The 17,482-nt window shown below is 41.8% G+C and overlaps 1 protein-coding gene across 3 annotated transcripts in view; it reads right to left on the reverse strand.

The window, feature by feature from the left end:
• The window catches only part of KIF4A (kinesin family member 4A), a 183,747-nt gene that overhangs the window by 48,469 nt on the left and 117,796 nt on the right, over window positions 1-17,482 (reverse strand). For all 3 annotated transcript variants that reach the window (XM_036305013.1, XM_036305011.1, XM_036305014.1), the window contains exons 16-18: window positions 6,386-6,489; window positions 5,313-5,457; window positions 4,471-4,581 (exon numbers count right to left, since the gene is read on the reverse strand). In XM_036305013.1, coding sequence (XP_036160906.1) covers window positions 4,471-4,581; window positions 5,313-5,457; window positions 6,386-6,489 — 360 coding nt within the window. The remainder of the gene's footprint in view (window positions 1-4,470; window positions 4,582-5,312; window positions 5,458-6,385; window positions 6,490-17,482) is intronic.

A 17,482-nucleotide genomic window follows, 5' to 3' on the forward strand; every position in this document is an offset into this window, starting at 1 on the left:
ATTTATGTTTTTGAGTTTACATTTTTTTCTTTTATCTTTTTTTGTAATTTCCTCTTTTACATTTATTTTTTAAAAAATCTTTATTGTTGACAGGGAACCAAGATGGTGGCATAAGTAAACACCTGAACTTGCTGCCTCGCACAACCACATCAAAACTACAACTAAAAGACAAACGGATATCATCCAGAACCATGGAAGGGCTGGCTGAGTGGAAGTTTGACAACTAGAAGTTAAGAGAAAAGTGCATTGAGACTGGGAGGACGTGTCGAGGTGGGGAAGTGCGGAGGTACTCAGGCACTCGTGGAAATGGGCTGGCAACTAGGGTGGGTCTCAGGGAATCACCAGGGTTGGGTAAACTGTGTGGGCCAGGTTGATGGAGACTCAGATCTGGCACCTGCCAGTCATCTCTGTGGTGGGGAGGTCTCAGCAACAGAACAATGACCTCAGCTAGCATTTCTTCTGGGAGAAAGCTTCCCCCCAGTTCCTGCCCAGATACCAGAAAATTTAATTCCTCTCTGTATGTTCCTCATCCTTTCAAGCTGCTGCCCCACCACTGGAGCTCAGAGACAGTAAGTCCTAGTAAGTCTGTGCATGGACCCTTTAAGAGGACCTGCCTGGGAATCTTAGCAGCCCTCTGTCTCCCTCAACCTCAATTCCCACTGGTTTTTACAACCCGAAGTTATGGGGACTTCTCTTCCCTGCACTGGAACCCTAGGCTGAAGGGTCTGGTGTTGGGCTAGAACCTCTTGCTCCTCATGGGGGACCTCTGTTACCAAGATATCCCTCCCAATTAAAAACATGCCAAACATGGGTGTCAGGACCAGCCCGGTCTGTGCCTCCACCCCTCCTACCAGTCTCAATGTGGCTTCTTCTTTAATTCTCTAGTTATAGGGCTTCCATTCAGCCAGATTTCAGGCAGTTATGAATGATGGTTGTTCTTTATTTTAGCTGTAATTGTGATGTGGTTGTGGGAGGAGGTGAGTACTGCATTTACCTACACTGCCATCTTGACCCTCCTTCCTCTATTTTTTATCTTTTTTGTTCCTTTGTTCTGCCTTTACTGCTTTCTTTTACATTAAGGCAGCGGTTCTCAACCTGTGGGTTGTGACCCCTTTGGGGATCGAACGACCCTTTCACAGGGGTTGCCTAAGACCATCAGAAAACACGTATATAATTACATATTGTTTTTGTGATTAATCACTATGCTTTAATTATGTTCAATTTGTAACAATGAAAATACATCCTGCATATCAGATATTTACATTACAATTCATAATAGTAGCAAAATTACAGTTATGAAGTAGCAACGAAAATAATTTTATGGTTGGGGGTCACCACAACATGAGGAACTGTATTAAAGGGTCGCGGCATTAGGAAGGTTGAGAACCACTGCATTAAGGGAATATAAATATTTTGTAGTATAGCATAATAATTAGTTTAATGATTATTTCACTGTATTTTTGAGTTACACTCTTTTTTTTTTTTAATTTTAGAGAGGAAGGGAGGAGAGATAGAAACATCAATGAGATTCATTGATTGGCTGCCTCCTGCACGCCCCCTACTGGGGATCGAGCCTGCAATCCGGTTATGTGCCCTTGACCGGAATTGAACCTGGGACCCTTCAGTTGGCAAGCTGATGCTCTATCTATTGAGCCAAACCAGCTAGGGCTTGAGTTACATTCTTTTTTCTTTTTTAATATATTTTTATTGATTTTTTACAGAGAGGAAGGGAGAGAGATAGAGAGTCAGAAACATCGATGAGAGAGAAACATCGATCAGCTGCCTCCCACAACCCAGGTATATGCCCTTGACCGGAATCGAACCTGGGACCTTTCAGTCCGCAAGCCGACGCTCTATCCACCGAGCCAAACCGGTTTCGGCTGAGTTACATTCTTAATGATTGTTCTAGTGCTTATAATAAATATCTTATCAGAATCTACTTCAGATTTCTATTAACTTAATTCCAGTGAGATACAGAAATGTTATTCCTATATTGCTCTGTTCTCTCTTCCTTTTTTTTGTTATTATTGTTATGCATTTTAAGTCAATATATTACCCAAAATACATTATTATAATTGTTACTTTATATAATTTATGTTCTTTAAACAGCTGAGCTAAAAGGAAAGCAAATACATGATTATAGAATTCGTTATTTAGCATTTGTTTCTCCTCATTTCTTCCTGTAGATTCATGTTACTATCTGATGTCATTTCCTTACTCAAATAAAACTTTGCTCCTTTATATTGTTAGAGGCCCAATGCACGAAATTCGTGCAAGAGTAGGCCTTCCTTCCCCCAGCTGCCAGCACCAGCTTCCCTCTGGCACCCGGGACCCAGGCTTACCTCCGGCCGCCAGCAGGCACCCAGAACCCAGGCTTCCCTTGCAGCCCCGGCTTTGTCCAGAAGGACGTCCGGTCTAATTAGCATATTACACTTTTATTATTATAGATTGTAAAACATATTACATCTCTATAGGCCCATTGATATAATTACATACAAATTATTTTATACAACTGCTTTTTCAAATCAGTTAAAAAAGGAAAAGTAATATGTAATTATACTTTTAGAATTACTTATATAATACCTTTATTGGTATTCTTTGTTTTTGTGTGCATGTACAGATTCAAATTACTGTTAGTATCACTTGCTTCAGTCTGAAGTTCTTTTAAGTATTTCTTGTAACGTAGATCTTCTAAAAACAAATGTATCTGGCTTCTGTTTATCTGGGAATGCCATTATTTTGCCTTCATTTTTGAAAGAAAACTTTGCTGTCTATAAGATTCTTGGTTGATAGCACCTTCAGATTTTAACTCCCTAAATAAAGTCAGTACCCTAATGGAAGGCAGCATTCCTATGACTGTTCCTATGGCCGGCCTCTCTCCCTGGGCAGAACCTCTGTACCATCGCTCAGGATCTGGGGGCAGGGACAGCATCCTAGTTATTAGAGAAACATTTCTGTTCTGAGTAGGATGCTGGGCTGGGGCACTAAACCCTACTTTTCTTGGCTTGCCTCTCCTGACATGGAACTAACATACTATGGGTAGATGGGTTGGGACAATCAGGCCCGAGTATTATTGGCTTTCTGTATCAGGGGCAGAGTTTCCACCCTATGCATGGGGACTAGGTGGAAGAAGAGAGATACACAGACCTCTTGGCTGCTCTTGCCTGAAACAGAAGTGTAGTAACATGGAGCTGAAGGGGATGAAACATAAGAAACAATAGCCATAGAATGGAAACTGGAGGGTCAGGGGAGGGAATTGGTCATGGCTCAAATGCCACAGACTCTTGCTGTTCTTACTGAGATTTAGTAGAGTTCCTTGAATAATTGTTTATTTGGTATATGCCCTTAGGACAATTTCCAGACCTTTTAAATAGTTGTTTTTATAAACTTTATCAAATGTGCTTATTTTACTGAGTCCACAAAACTCCTCATGCTATCTACCATTCTGAAAGTATTTCTCATCTTATTTCTTGACCCAACATATCACATTCTGGCTAATTCTGAAAATTTCTCCAAATCAATGTCTTTTCCAGTGTGCTTTCCAAGAATGCTGCTACTACTCTGATTCAGGCCCTTACTATCTTTCGGGATAATATAATGTCTTAACTTGTGTTCTGGCTTCCGATTTCTCAATATTTCAGTTTGTTCTACACATTACTCCCAGATGTATCCTTCTAAAGCAGTATTTTGCCAATATCACATTGTTTCTCAAAAACCTTAAAAATCTTTACTCTGCTAACAAAATAAAGTTCAAACTTCTTGGATCTTTAACAATTCAGCTTCAACTTGTCTTTCCAATAGAATTTTCTACTACTATTCCACCTGGACCATTAGCCATGCCTTGAATATGCCTACAAAGTTGTCATTTCCTGCTGTCCCATTTATCTGGGATGCCTGCATTTATCTCTAACAAAATCCTCCCTATTATTCAAGGCCTGTTCACCTATTGTCTTTTCACTACAACTAGAAGTGTGCTTCCCTTTCTTAATTACTTTGGTGTTTTAGACCAGCGGTCACCAACCGGTGGTCCGCGAGGTCTGAAAGGTTGGTGACCGCTGTTTTAGACCATTTGTAAAGCACAGAACTCTTTATTCTTTATATTGGCGAAAAACATGTTTATGTCTCACATTCCCTTACACCAGACATTCTTCAAGGGCAGAGTTCATATACCACTCATCATTATATTTTCCAAGGTATCTAGTGGATAGTACCTTGTACACAGTAGACATTTAATAAATAGCTGTTAAATTCATGAATGTGTCACATTTTTGGAGACACCAGTTATTTGAAAAAAAAAATGATTTAATGTTAGTCAGCCTAGAGAAGGGTTTATTACCTTTGAGGAGTATACTTACCTATTCTTTTTTTTTTACTTTAAATTTATTGTTGACATTATTACAGATGTCTCCATTCCCCCATCCCTTTACCCACATCCACCCAGCTTCTGTACCCCTTCCCTCTGGCACTTACCCGTTCTTTTAATTGGATTACTTCTTTGTCTTTTTGTTGCTTCCACTGTCTAAACTTCTCAGCATCCTCTTTCATCTGACGCATTAACTGTACCCGTTGGTTTTTCATCACCTGTAAAAACAAAAACCAGTACAAGTATTAGTCATCTGTATTTACTCTAGGTTGATGTGCATATGGACAAACTAGGCATTAAGAGAGAAAACTAAGATTTTCTCGCCAATAGATTTTATGATTAAGCTTATCATACCCCTTGCTATGCTTGCACAGGTTTTCTGAGTATAGACTACACAAATAAACACTCTGAAGCAATAAAAGCAAAAATGTACCTACAAGCTAAATCCAGTCCTAAATTCATGCTATATCAATGAAGTTTCAAGGAAATATCTACTAATCCTCAAGAACAAATCCACCTAGCAACCATTGTATCTAAAGGTTTTAGTACTAGTAGCCTGAAGCAACTACTTTGCAGATAAGTTGAACATTCAATAGCTGAAAATTTTCTCTAGGTATCTGTCATTTTGCAACTACTTTACAAAATTACTCTACATGATCATGGAAGGTGGTCAGGATATTACCACTAAATATTAAGGTATCTTTGCCCTTTGGTTTCAGAGAATTTAACATTAAACTCTGAATGTCAAAGAAGGGTTTTATTATTCAGATTCTAGATGTCTACTAGAACAATGTTCTGCAAAAGAGACTTTTGTGGAGATTCACACACTTGAAATGATGATCCTGCCCTTTACTCTCTCACATGAAAACACCTCTATAGTATAATTCCATATAGAACACTTATGCTTGTAAGTTTCAGTAGGTTAAAATGCATGGATAGAGTTTAATACCCGTATCTCCTGGTTCAGTTTGGAGATGGTATGCTCTGTGGATTCTTTCAGCTTCAGAAGTTTGGACTGTTCATTCAGTTTCTTCTTTAGATCAGTTATTTGACCCTCTAGCTCCTGAAGACGTTTGCGGCGGCGCTCACTCAACCTAAACACAGATGCTGTAGAAATGAAGACTAGAAACAGCAAAGCCTGACTTCAAAAGACATAATGTTAGACTCCCAGGCTCACAACCCTGATATATATATATAAAATAGGAGGCCTTCACATAGCCTTCTTTAAATATGAATACCACCCAGCAATCAAAACTGTCTCAATAATGGGACCTTAATACAGAGTCAAAGAACAATTATTTTGAGTATATAACAATGCAATTGCCTCAATACATGACAACCCCTGTACCACTCTGTGTTAAAAGGATGGTTCTTTGAAGCCATTTCACTTCACTTTAGCTGTAAGAAATAATTCTGATGTTTATTACATAAGTATAAGATAGAAAGCATAACTTTTAAAAACATTACCTTTAGACTCAATAGAAAGATATAACAGTCACTGAGTAAAAAGAAGACAGAATAGCTAATAAGGCAGAAGTTTGAGGGAGAGTAGGGTATTCTGGTTATCTATCTTGGTTTTATTCTTAACTAAGAAATGGCTAGATTGATTTTTCATTTACTAGCCTGGACATTAATTCTATTCACAAACTAATTTACCATCAACACAGGGATAAATTGTTGCCGTCTGGTAGGTCTGATAATTTTTCAAAATCCAGCTCAAATGCTAACTTCTTGTAAAGCCTTCCTTGATCATACCAGCCTAAATTGATATCTCTTGCTTCTGAACTCTTAAAGCAATTATTGCCTAAGAAATTTATGTGGCTACGAATCATGTGCTGTGTTACAGCATTCTTTTATTGTCATCATGAGATGTTATTAAAAATCTCAATTAAATACCTTTCCTCCACAACTAAGTTTAAAATTTGTGGGTGCAGAATATGGCTCTTTTACTTCTCTACTTCCTCCACAACTCCTCATACACAGTAGTAACTTTGATATAATATTTATTGACTTTATTCTTACTTGGCTTGGTTGATATCCTTTTTTGTTGTCTGAAGTTCAAGAACCAATTCTTCCTTTTCCTTTTGCAGATTGATGACTTCCAATTCTAGATTTTTTATGTTATCCTACAAATGTTATAGGTCAAAGAGAAAGAAGGGATTAAAGGCAAAGGAAGAAAATCACTTTAACATTCCACGTTTAAGAAACTATGCACTCAATTTCACCACTTCAATTGCATACTAAAAACATTTGTACTTGATTTGATGGAGATTAATGTCATGTAGTGGGAAAAGTATGGACTTGGACCAAAGGGCTGGGATTGAGACTTGATTCCAGCACTTACTATCTAAATATCTTAAGGGAAGTAACTTCATTTCTTTTCGCCTTAGTTTTTGTGCAGAATAGAATTAATATAGCAGGCATGAGGCTACTATATTTTTTAAATATATTTTTATTGATATCAGAGAGGAAAGGAGAGGGAGAGAGAGATAGAAACATCAGTGATGAGAGAGAATCATTAATCAGCTGCCTCCTGCACCCCACACTGGGGATCGAACCCACAACCTGGGCATATGCCCTGACCAGGAATAAAACCATGACCTCCTGGTTCATAGGTTGATGCTCAACCACTGAACCACACGGGCAGACTACTAACTTTAAAAAGGCCTGCTTGTAAGACTAGCCCATGGCTCATGTCTGGAAACTTGGATTTGGGTAGAATTTCCACCATTCTTTAAGTAATAAGAATGGCTCACTATGCCTAAACTGTTCAAAAAATATAATTTATCCTAAACACATGCTTTCCTTTTGGGAGTTTAGAATTTTGATATGTGCTAGGCAGAGAATACCCACATAAATGACCCCTAGTAAAATCCCTAGATTTCTAGGCTCAGGGGAACCTCCCTGATAGACAACATTTCACACATGTTGTCACAACCCATTGCTGGAAAATGTAGGCACATACTGGGTGATTCCACTGGGAGAAGACTCTTGGAAGCTTGTACCTGGTTTCTTTGAGATTTTGTCCCATGTGCCTTTTCCCTTTGCTGACTGTTTTCTGTCCTTTCACTGTAATAAATCTTAGCTGTGAGTATGACTATATGTGGAGTCCTGAGTCCTCCTTGGAGAATCGTTGAACCTGGGGGTGGTCGTGGGGACCATCAAGCATTTCCTTATTTATATAAACAGGTAACAACACCATTTACCTCACATGGTTGTTGGGGAAGATAAATAAGACAAAAAAAGTAGGCATTTTGTAAACTGTAAAGAGCTGTACAAACATCCTTATATTCAGAACTTTCAAACATATGTATTCTGTAGCAACTGTAGTTCTGCATGCATTTAGGAAACCAATTCTAGAAAGTGAAGTTTGGTAATTTTCAAGATTGGGAAAACCCAATGAACATATTCCTTCCTGTTATCATAACCAAAAAAGATGAAAGGAAAATGGGTGACTGAGTGGTTGACAGCCAAGAAGATTATAAGTAGGCCTTAGGCCAGTAGTGAAATCACACAATCTTTATAAATTGGCAAGAGCTGTTTTCCACAAAATATACTGAGCCACTTCTGTATAACCAACAAAAATCCATCTTATTGCTTTATAGTTACCCTGCATAATTAAACTGGCAATAATGTATGTGTATATGTCTGTGTATATTTATAGAACTAACACATGAAAACATTCTTGTTAAAAAAAGTCCAGATAATACATATAAAGGGCAAGTCCCCATGACTGCCCCACCCCTGCCAAAATTCCAGTCCCCCCTCCAAAAGTAACCACTGTTATGGGCTTAATCCAGACCTTCCAGGTATTTTTCTAGATGTTTACATATTCTAATTATTTACACATATATGTAAGTGCATAGACTATATATGTAATTAATAAATATACTGTAAAACATTTCTAGTATACTATACTAGTATGTCAATAGATTATAAAGCATATAAACACAAATGTGCATATATGTAACTGTGTGTACCTATTACAATGTATTAAAGATAAATAGAATTACTCTTTATGTATATATTATTCTGTAACTTGCCTTTTGTAAAACCTGGTCTTGGAGATTTATTTATATCAGTGCATATATAGAGCTATCTCATTCTGTTTTTTCCAAATTAAATATTCTTATACATGCCTTGTGCACATGTGCAAGGTTTTTCTAGGGTAGAGACAAGTGGAATTACAGGATCATGGAGGGTACACATTTTCAATTTTAATAGCCACTGCCAAATTGTCTTCCAAAGTGGCTATTCCAATTTACACTCTTGCCAGCTACATATACGAGTACTTGTTTTCCTGCACCCTTGTCAACATTTGATATTACTACACTTCCAAATTTGTAGCAATCAGACAGGTAAAAAATAGTATGTCTTCATTATATATCCCATATTCAGTCAATAATTGCCTCACCAACTCCACAAAAGGAATTATTCAAATATATGAGTCCTGGGTTACTATAACTTATGGTAATCTTCATTAAAAGCTATACCTTCTCAAATTTTTCTATGGCAATGCTTCACAGTGACAGAAAAATAGATTAGAACAGCAGTTGCCAGCTTTTTGGACCTCACGGACCACCAGTGGTCCATGGACCACCGGTTGGCGACCTCTGCTCCAAAGGTTTCATTAAATCAGCAGTCACCAACCTTTCGGACCTCACGGACCACCAGTGGTCCCCAGACTACCAGTTGGTGACTGCTAGTTTAGAACAAAAACCTACCTTATTTTTTAGAAAAAGAGAGACAGTTAATGGTCAGAGGGCAGGGGAGGGGAGGAGAGCTCAACCAAAGAACTTGTATGCACGTAACCATAGCCAATGGACACAGACAATAGGGGGGCGGTGACAGTCTGGGCTGGGGAGTAGGGGCAGGCTGGCAGAGGACAATGGGGGATAAAATGGACATATGTAATGCTTTTTAACAATAAGAATTTAAAAAAAGAAGTACAAATTAGCAGGTATAGAACAGTCATGGGGCTGTAAAATACAGCATAGAAAATATAGTCAATAATCTATCTATATAAAAGCCCAACGACCAGAATGACAGAACAACTGGAACGACCATTCACTATGACGCGCACTGCAGCCGACAACTGGCCTGATGTGGACCCCTATCAGCCCCCCCAACTTCCCGCGGCCCCTCCCCCTGGTCGGCCTGGCCCCCGATCAGCTGCCCTCCACCCTGATCACGGCCCCTCCCCTGGCTGGCCCCACCCTGATTGCCCCCCCAATTGGGGGTGGGGCCAGTCGGCCAACCGCCCATGGCCCCTTCCCCCCACCAGCCCACCCCCGGTTGCCCCCCCACCTCGATTAGGTGCAGGGCCTGCCGGCTAACCTCCCACATCCTCTCCCCGCCCCCCCCGCCCCAGGCTGGGCTGGCCATACCCCAACTGTACATGAATTTGTGCACTGGGCCTCTAGTCTATATATATAAAAGGCTAATATGCTAAGTGTCCAACCGTCCGACCAATCGCTATGACGTGCACTGACCTCCAGGGGGCAGACGCTCAACATAGGAGTGCCATGACATGCACTGGCCATTTACAGAGAAACGGCACTGTGGACGTGGAGTCCACAAAGCAACACTTGGCTTCCCCACAGTGGGACACAGGCCATGCCACCACCCTGGAGTGACAGCCCACCAAATCGCAGCTGAAGCTGCCAAGAACCCATGGCGCAAAATGCAGTCTGGAAACGGTGGCTATGGGTGCCGAATAATGACGTCACATACCAACGCCTGGCTTCCGCTCTTTAGTGACTAGCCTCCTTGGAGTTTCTTCAGCCCAGGAACACGACTTGCTTTATAGTCAGGTAGAAATATTTTACACTTTAACCAAATGTCTGTGAAGGGTTTCCCCATGCCTCATCTCATTTGATCCTCACAGAAGTCCTGGAGTAGGTAGATAGGAGACTCGGTGGAATCCTATTTTGTTTTCATTAGCCAGAAAACGGAGATTTAGAAAACTTAGAAACTTGACCCAACTGAAAAGAAGAAATGGTGGACCTTGAAAATGACTTCAGGTTTTCTCACTGTGCAGAATGTAGTCAAACACTGCTGCAGTCAAATATTTTACCCTTTGTTCTCCCTGTGTGATCTACAATAAAAATCTACTCAGTGTTGATATTCACTGCTGTGTTGCTGACAATTATCTGAAAGAGAAGTTGGGGTGATTCACTGGGCTGGAAAAATTTTAGCTAAATCAGAAAGCAGGTCTAATTAAGCAAGTTTATCTATATACTAGAGGCCCGGTGCAAAAAAATTTGTGCACTCCGGGGGGCGGGGGGGGGGGTCCCTCAGCCTGGCCTGTGTCCTCTCGCAGTCTGGGACCCCTCGGGAGATAACGACCTGCTGGCTTAGGCCTGCTCTCGGGTGGCAGAGGGCAGGCCCAATCCATAGGAGCAGCCCCTGGTCAGGCTCAAAGCAGGACTGATTGGGGAGTTGGGGCACCGCCCCCTGTCATGCACAGAGCAGGGCGGATTGGGAGGTTGCGATGCCACCCTCAGTCACGCTCAGGGAAGGGCCGACTGGGGGGTTGGGGCACCGCCCCCTGTCACACTCAAGGCAGGGTCGATGGGGAGGTTGCGGCGCCACCCCCTGTCACGCACAGAGCAGGGCCAATCAGGGGGTGAGGGCTCCATACCCTGTCACGCACAGAGCAGGGTCGATCAGGGGGTTGGGGAGCTCCCCCCTGTCATGCACAGAGCAGGGCCAATCAGGGGGTTGAGGAGCTCCCCCCTGTCACTCGCAGAGTAGGGCCGATAGGGGAGTTGGGGCATCGCCCCCTGCCACACACAGAGCAGGGCGGATCAGGGGGTTGGGGCGCCGCACCCTGTCACACTCAGGGCAGGGCCGATGGGGAGGTTATGGCTCTACCCCATCACACACAGAGCAGGGCCCATGGGGGTGGGGGTTGGGGCGCCACCCTTTATCACCCACAGAGCAGGGCCCATCAGGGGGTTAGGGTGCTGCCACTGTGACACTCAGGGCAGGGCCAATGGGGAGGTTATGGCTCTACCCCGTCACACACAGAGCAGGGCCCGTGGTGGGGGGGGGGGTGTTGGGGCACTGCACCCTGTCACACACAGAGCTGCAGGGCGATCAGGGGGTTGGGGAGCTCCCCCCTATCAGGCACAGAGCAGGGCTGATCAGGGGGTTGGGGTGCCTTCCCCTGTTACGAACAGAGCAGGGTGGATAGGGAGGTTGTGGCCCCACCCCCTGTCACACACAGAGCCACAGGGTGATCAGGGGGTTTGGGCGCTGCCTCCTGTCACGCTGATCCTGGTGCCGGGAGGCATATTACCCTTTTACTATATAGGATAGAGGCCTGGTGCACGGGTGGGGGCCGGCTGGTTTGCTCTGAAGGGTGTCTTGGATCAGGGTGGGGTGCCTGGCCAGCCTGGATGAGGGGATGATGGCTGTTTGCAGCTGGTCACACACCCTTCAGGGTGGGGGTCCCCACTGGGGTGCCTGGCCAGTCTGGGTGAGGGGCTGAGGGCTGTTTTCAGGCTGGCGGGTGACTGAAGCTCCCAACCGCTCCTTTTATTCTTTTATTTTTTTTATTCTGGGCCAGCTTTAGCTCTGAGGCTTGGCTCCAGCACTGAAGCCTTGGCTGCTGAAAGCAGGTATCTGGTTTGTTTGGTTTCTATAATCGAAACACTGTTTCAACTATAGCTCTGAGATCCCGGCTGGCTGAAAGCAGGTTTCTGGGGGGTTTTGTTTAGCTTCTATATTTGTAACAATGTTTCAAACTGCAAGCTCAGAGGCCGGCAGCGGCAGGCAGGGAATGTTCGCTTCCTCCATCACTGGAGCAAGCAAGCCTCATGTTCGCTTCAAGCTGCCTGGCTGCCGGCCGCCATCTTGGCTGGCAGTTAATTTGCATATCGCCCTGATTAGCCAACGGGAAGGGTAGCGGAGGTATGGCTAATTACCATGTTTCTCTTTTATTAGATAGGATATAAAGCTCTTGCTGGCGCCAATTGCACACATGTGTTTCAATCTGTCATTGTCGATCGTGAATTTGGTTGACACTTCTATTATAGAGAAAGGGCGAACAGTGATATTAAAATAGTTCTTCTAATTAATTTCCTTTCAATGTGCATGAATTTGTGCACTGGGCCACTAGTATTAGAATAACTATGCATGGTGTTAGATGGTGCTAGATTTATCAGGATGATCACTTTGTAAATTATATAAATGTCCACTCATTGGTTTGTGTACCTGAAACTATACTGTACCTCAACTCTAATTAGAAAATAAAAAGTATTATTAAAATAAAAAAGAGTACAAGAAGAGAGGAATAATTGTTCAGCCTAACCATTAATCCTTTGTTTACCCTGCAAAGTCCAAAATACATTCAACTTAAAAAAAGCTTCATTTTAAATCCTGTTAACATGGAGACTGAGCTACATATTTAACTTACTCCCTCCTAATCCCATTAAAGTGAACTAAAAGAAGGGTATAAATCTACAAGGATGAAGAGAGCAGTCTAAATGTATAAACACAATTTTGTAAATGGAAAACAGTTAAGTGATAACTGACTTAGCAGAGTTGAAAAGCTAAAATCTGACACCTATAGGACAAATGGCAAGAAGATATAAGCCAATTTATACTATAGAACCACAGAGAAGAGCAGAGATTTCCTATCTGGACAGACCAAACCCGATGGGCTGAACTTACAGACAGCAAACATAGTAGAAGGCAGGGATAAAGTATCATACTGCTGATGGAGGATTAAATAGAAGTCTGTAAATGACTGGAAAGACTCCAACTCCATTATTTTCTCTGGGTTACCAGAAGTAGGACATACTACCACTCTGCCACATAACTCCAGGCAGGAGAATGAATGATTTCTTTATTAGAAACGGATCAGTCCAAGGGAAACCCATGTATACAGAACTTCCTATTGTTTTTAGTGCCTCCCTGTCAAATATAAATGGACAGCTGAAGATCACTGGACATTTGGGGCATGTTTCTTACCTGAAAGACCAAAACAAAAACAGTAAGGTAAGAAATTTGGAGGAAAAAGAGGTAAGGAAGGAAGAAGAGAACCTCAACAAAATTTAATTTCTATTCTTATAGCTGAACACTATATCTGTAAAAAGAAAAATACATAGACTAGCAAAGAAATAATACAAGAAAACCTCCCATTAAAGGAGAATACAAATTTCTAGATTGAAAGGACACACCAAGCACCAAGCACAATAAATGAGAAGAGACCCATACCAAGGTGCATCGCTATGAAATTAAATAACACTTTGGGACAATGAAAAGATTATAAAAGTTTCCAAAGGTAAAAAAATACAGGTAAAATAAAAAAACCACCACAAATTATAATGGACTTCTTAACAGCAACAATGGAAATAGAAGACAATGGAGAAAAGCCTTCAAAATTCTGGGGAAAAAAATTTCCATTGTAGAATTCTAAATCTAGCCAAACTAACAAGTGTAAAAAGAAGATTATTATAGTCGCTCAAAGATGGTACCTATGGGTAGATGCTGAGCTCACATTCTTGCAAGAATATATCAAATGTACACCTGTATTTAGATCAAATCCTCATAAGAGAAAACTGTGGGCCAACTGAACAGCCTCTGCACAATAAACAAGAGAGAGTGACTACCTAGAGAAGGCTGGGGAACCATGAGAGCTCTCTGGGAGCAGAGAAAACAACCCAGTACTGGAGGAATGGGTGGGCCCCATTGTTAACATTTCCCCTGAACCTGGATAGAAGGTGGGAGCTCCATCCGGGTTCCCTGGCAGACCTACAGGGTGCTGTAGCATGTCCCCAGCCACCGCTACTTGAGCTAGACCCAGAAGAAACAGAAGAGTGCCAAAGTGTGCACACAAGGGGACCATCTAATCCAGCAGGTGCAGCAGCTTTGTGCTCCCACTTGGCTGCACACACAAGGGGTTCTCCTATCTGGAGAAAGTATGGAGCCAACAGAATACTGCAGTACTCACTTGCAGGGCTGCCCTGTCCAAAGACAGTGTGGAGATAGTGGGGTGCTACTGTGTGCTCATGTGGGGTTCTCACTCCTAGAAAGAATGGGGAGCTAACAAAACACTATGGTGCCCACACACAGGACTGCTCATTCCAGAGAAATTGCGGAGATAGTGGAGCACCGCTGTATGCCTAAGTGGGGCTGCCCAACCAGAAGAAAGTGTGGAGTCAGAAAAACTATGTGGTACCCACACACCAGACTGCCCCATGTGGAGTGAGTGGGATGCTGCTGTGCGCCCACCCATGGCAGGAGCTCCTGCTACTGTCCAGGAGAGATTTCAGAACTACCAAAGTGCTGCTGTGTGCTCCCATGCAAGGCTGCCTCAACAGGAGAAAGGGCCTAGCTAGCAGGGCATCTAGCTGCAGGAATGCAAAGTGGCCCCACCCAGACCCTGCTATGACTTAGGATAATTTAAGCAACAGGGCATGCACACAGTGCTGCCTGTGGAGTGAGAGGGCTGTGGTTGAGCTTGCAAGGAGCTGTACTGCTCAGAAAGGGAACAGAATTAGCAAAGTGCTAAGGTGTGTACACACAAGCCTGCCCCAATGGAGAAGGAGTGGATTAGGCGGGGTCTGAAAATGCAAGCTCACAAAGCAACCCTGCACGGACCCAGCTCAGATCACAGAAAATTAAAGCAACAGGGAACTCCAAGAGCCCAGGGAGCAGCCCTAAGTACATCAGGCAACCCCACCCAGATAATAAGGACAAGGAAGCAAGCACACATCAGGCTACTCTACCCAGAACACACCCCTTCAGCCCAGGTGACGCATCAGGCACCGCAGATACCTGCCCCAGCCAGCACCTGCCTGCCAAAACTATTCAATACACAATCTACTCAGAAACTACTCTTTCAGACTGAGAAAGATATTTATTCTATCCAACTCACAGTAATAAACACAGAAAGTCAAACAAAATGGGGAGACAGAAGGATATGCCTCAAATAAAGGAACAAGGAAAAACTCCAGAGAAAAACCTTAATGAAATGGAGATAATTTGCTTGATAAAGAATTCAAAGAAACGGCCATAAGGATGCTCAACAAACTGTGACTACAAGAGAAACCTTAGAGAACACTTCAACAAAGAGATAGAAAATGTAAAGAACAAATCAGAGATGAATATAATAGGTGAAATAAAAAATACACTAGAAGGAATAAAGAGTAGATTAGTTAAAACAGAATAATGGATTAGTGACCTGGATGACAAAATAGTGGAAATCACCCAATAAAAACAGCAAAATGAAAAAAGAATTTCAAAAATGAGGATAGTATGAGATCTCTGGAATAGCACCAAGTACCCTAACATTTGCATTATAGGGATTCCAGAGGAGAAGAGAAGAGAGAAAAGGGCAGCAAGAATTTATTTGAATAAATAATATCTGAAAACTTTCCTAATCTAGGTAAGGAAACAGATATTCAGGTTCAGGAAATACAGAGTCCCAAGTAAGATGAACGCAAAGAGACTCGTGCCAAGACATATTCTAATGAAAATAGCAAAAGTTAAGGATAAAGAGTCAATCATAAAGGCAGAAAACAAACAAAAAGAAAAAGAACAAAAAACCAAGTCACAGGCAAGGGAAACTCCAAAGACTATCATCTGATTTCTCAGAAGCAACTTTATTGGCAAGAAGAGAGTAGCAAGATATATTTAAAGTGCTCAAAGATAGGAATCTACATCACAGAATGTTTTATCCAGCAAGTTTACCAGGTGTACCAGTTAATGATGCGGATTTTGTAATCAAAGAAAACATGATAATTTCAAGAGAAACATCAAAAGTGTTTTATCCAAAGTACCATCACTTGGCACATTTCCCCCATCTTTCAGGTAATTTGTGGATACTGTCCCAATAGAACTTTTCTTGTTTTGAGGCAAACCATTCAGAGACCCAATTTTCCACTTCTTCGTATGTTTTGAAGTGCTGCTCAGAAAGTGCATGTGCCATTGATCAGAACAAGTGGTAATCTGAAGGAGCAAGGTCTGGTGAATACGGTGGGTTAATACTTCCCAGGCAAGATTTTTTAACGTGTCTTTAACTGGTTTTGAAGTGTGTGGTGGTGTGTTATCACGAAGCAAAATTAGTTTGCCATGTCTTCTGGCACACTGTGGCCATTTCACGATGAAAGCATGGTTCAAATTGATTATTTGTTGTCGGTAGCAATCAGTATTAACGGTTTCACCTAGTTTTAGAAGCTCATAATACACCACACCGTCCTGATCCCACCAAACACAGAGCATTGTCTTCTTTCCGAAGTGATTTGTCCTTGCAGTCGATGTTGATGGTTGACCTGGATCAACTCATGGTTTTGTGTTTGGGATTCTCAAAATAAATCCATTTTTCATCGCCAGTCACAATTCGATGCAAAAAAGACTATCTTTCGTGCCATTGGAGGAACATTTTACTGACGACTTTTCGGTTTTCCATTTGTCTTTTGTTCAGTTGATGTGGCATCCATTTTCCTTCCTTTAAAATCTTTGTCATTGTATGTAAACGATAGGACATTGTTTGCTGAGCAAAGTTTAATCTTTCTGCAAGTTGTTGTGAGTTTGACACGCATCTTCATCCAACAATGCTTGTAATTGTTGGTCATCAAACTTTTTCGGTTGACCTGGATGTTCTTTGTCTTTCACATCGAAATCATCACTTTTAAAGTGTTTAAACCAGCGGTCACAAGTATCTTGAAATGAAGCATGTTCACCATAAGCTTCCCAAAGTATATGATAACTTTCAGCAGCACTTTTCTTCAAAATAAAGTAATGAATTACAACTTTCCACAAATGCTCTTTTTTTGGCACGAAATTTAACATTTTTAAGCATAAAAATATCTATGATGTTAACACTTTCAGCAAATTTGACATGAAGTTTTGAAGCTTGCTGTCAATACAACAAAATAGCATACATATCAAGTCGCATATATATCAACATATGTGTATCTCCATCTATTGAAAAAATCCGCATTATGAACTGGTACACCTAGTATTACAGTCAAACCTCAGTTCTCGAATGTCTCCCATCCCCAACAATTTGCTTCTCAACCTGACAACCCTTTCATGTCTCTCAGGTGACATATTAAGACTCATATTGTTAACATCTCAGGAAATTGTGCTATAAATATTTTTGTG

This window comes from Myotis myotis, unplaced genomic scaffold (assembly GCF_014108235.1).
Source record: "Myotis myotis isolate mMyoMyo1 unplaced genomic scaffold, mMyoMyo1.p scaffold_m19_p_4, whole genome shotgun sequence".
NCBI lineage: Eukaryota > Metazoa > Chordata > Mammalia > Chiroptera > Vespertilionidae > Myotis > Myotis myotis.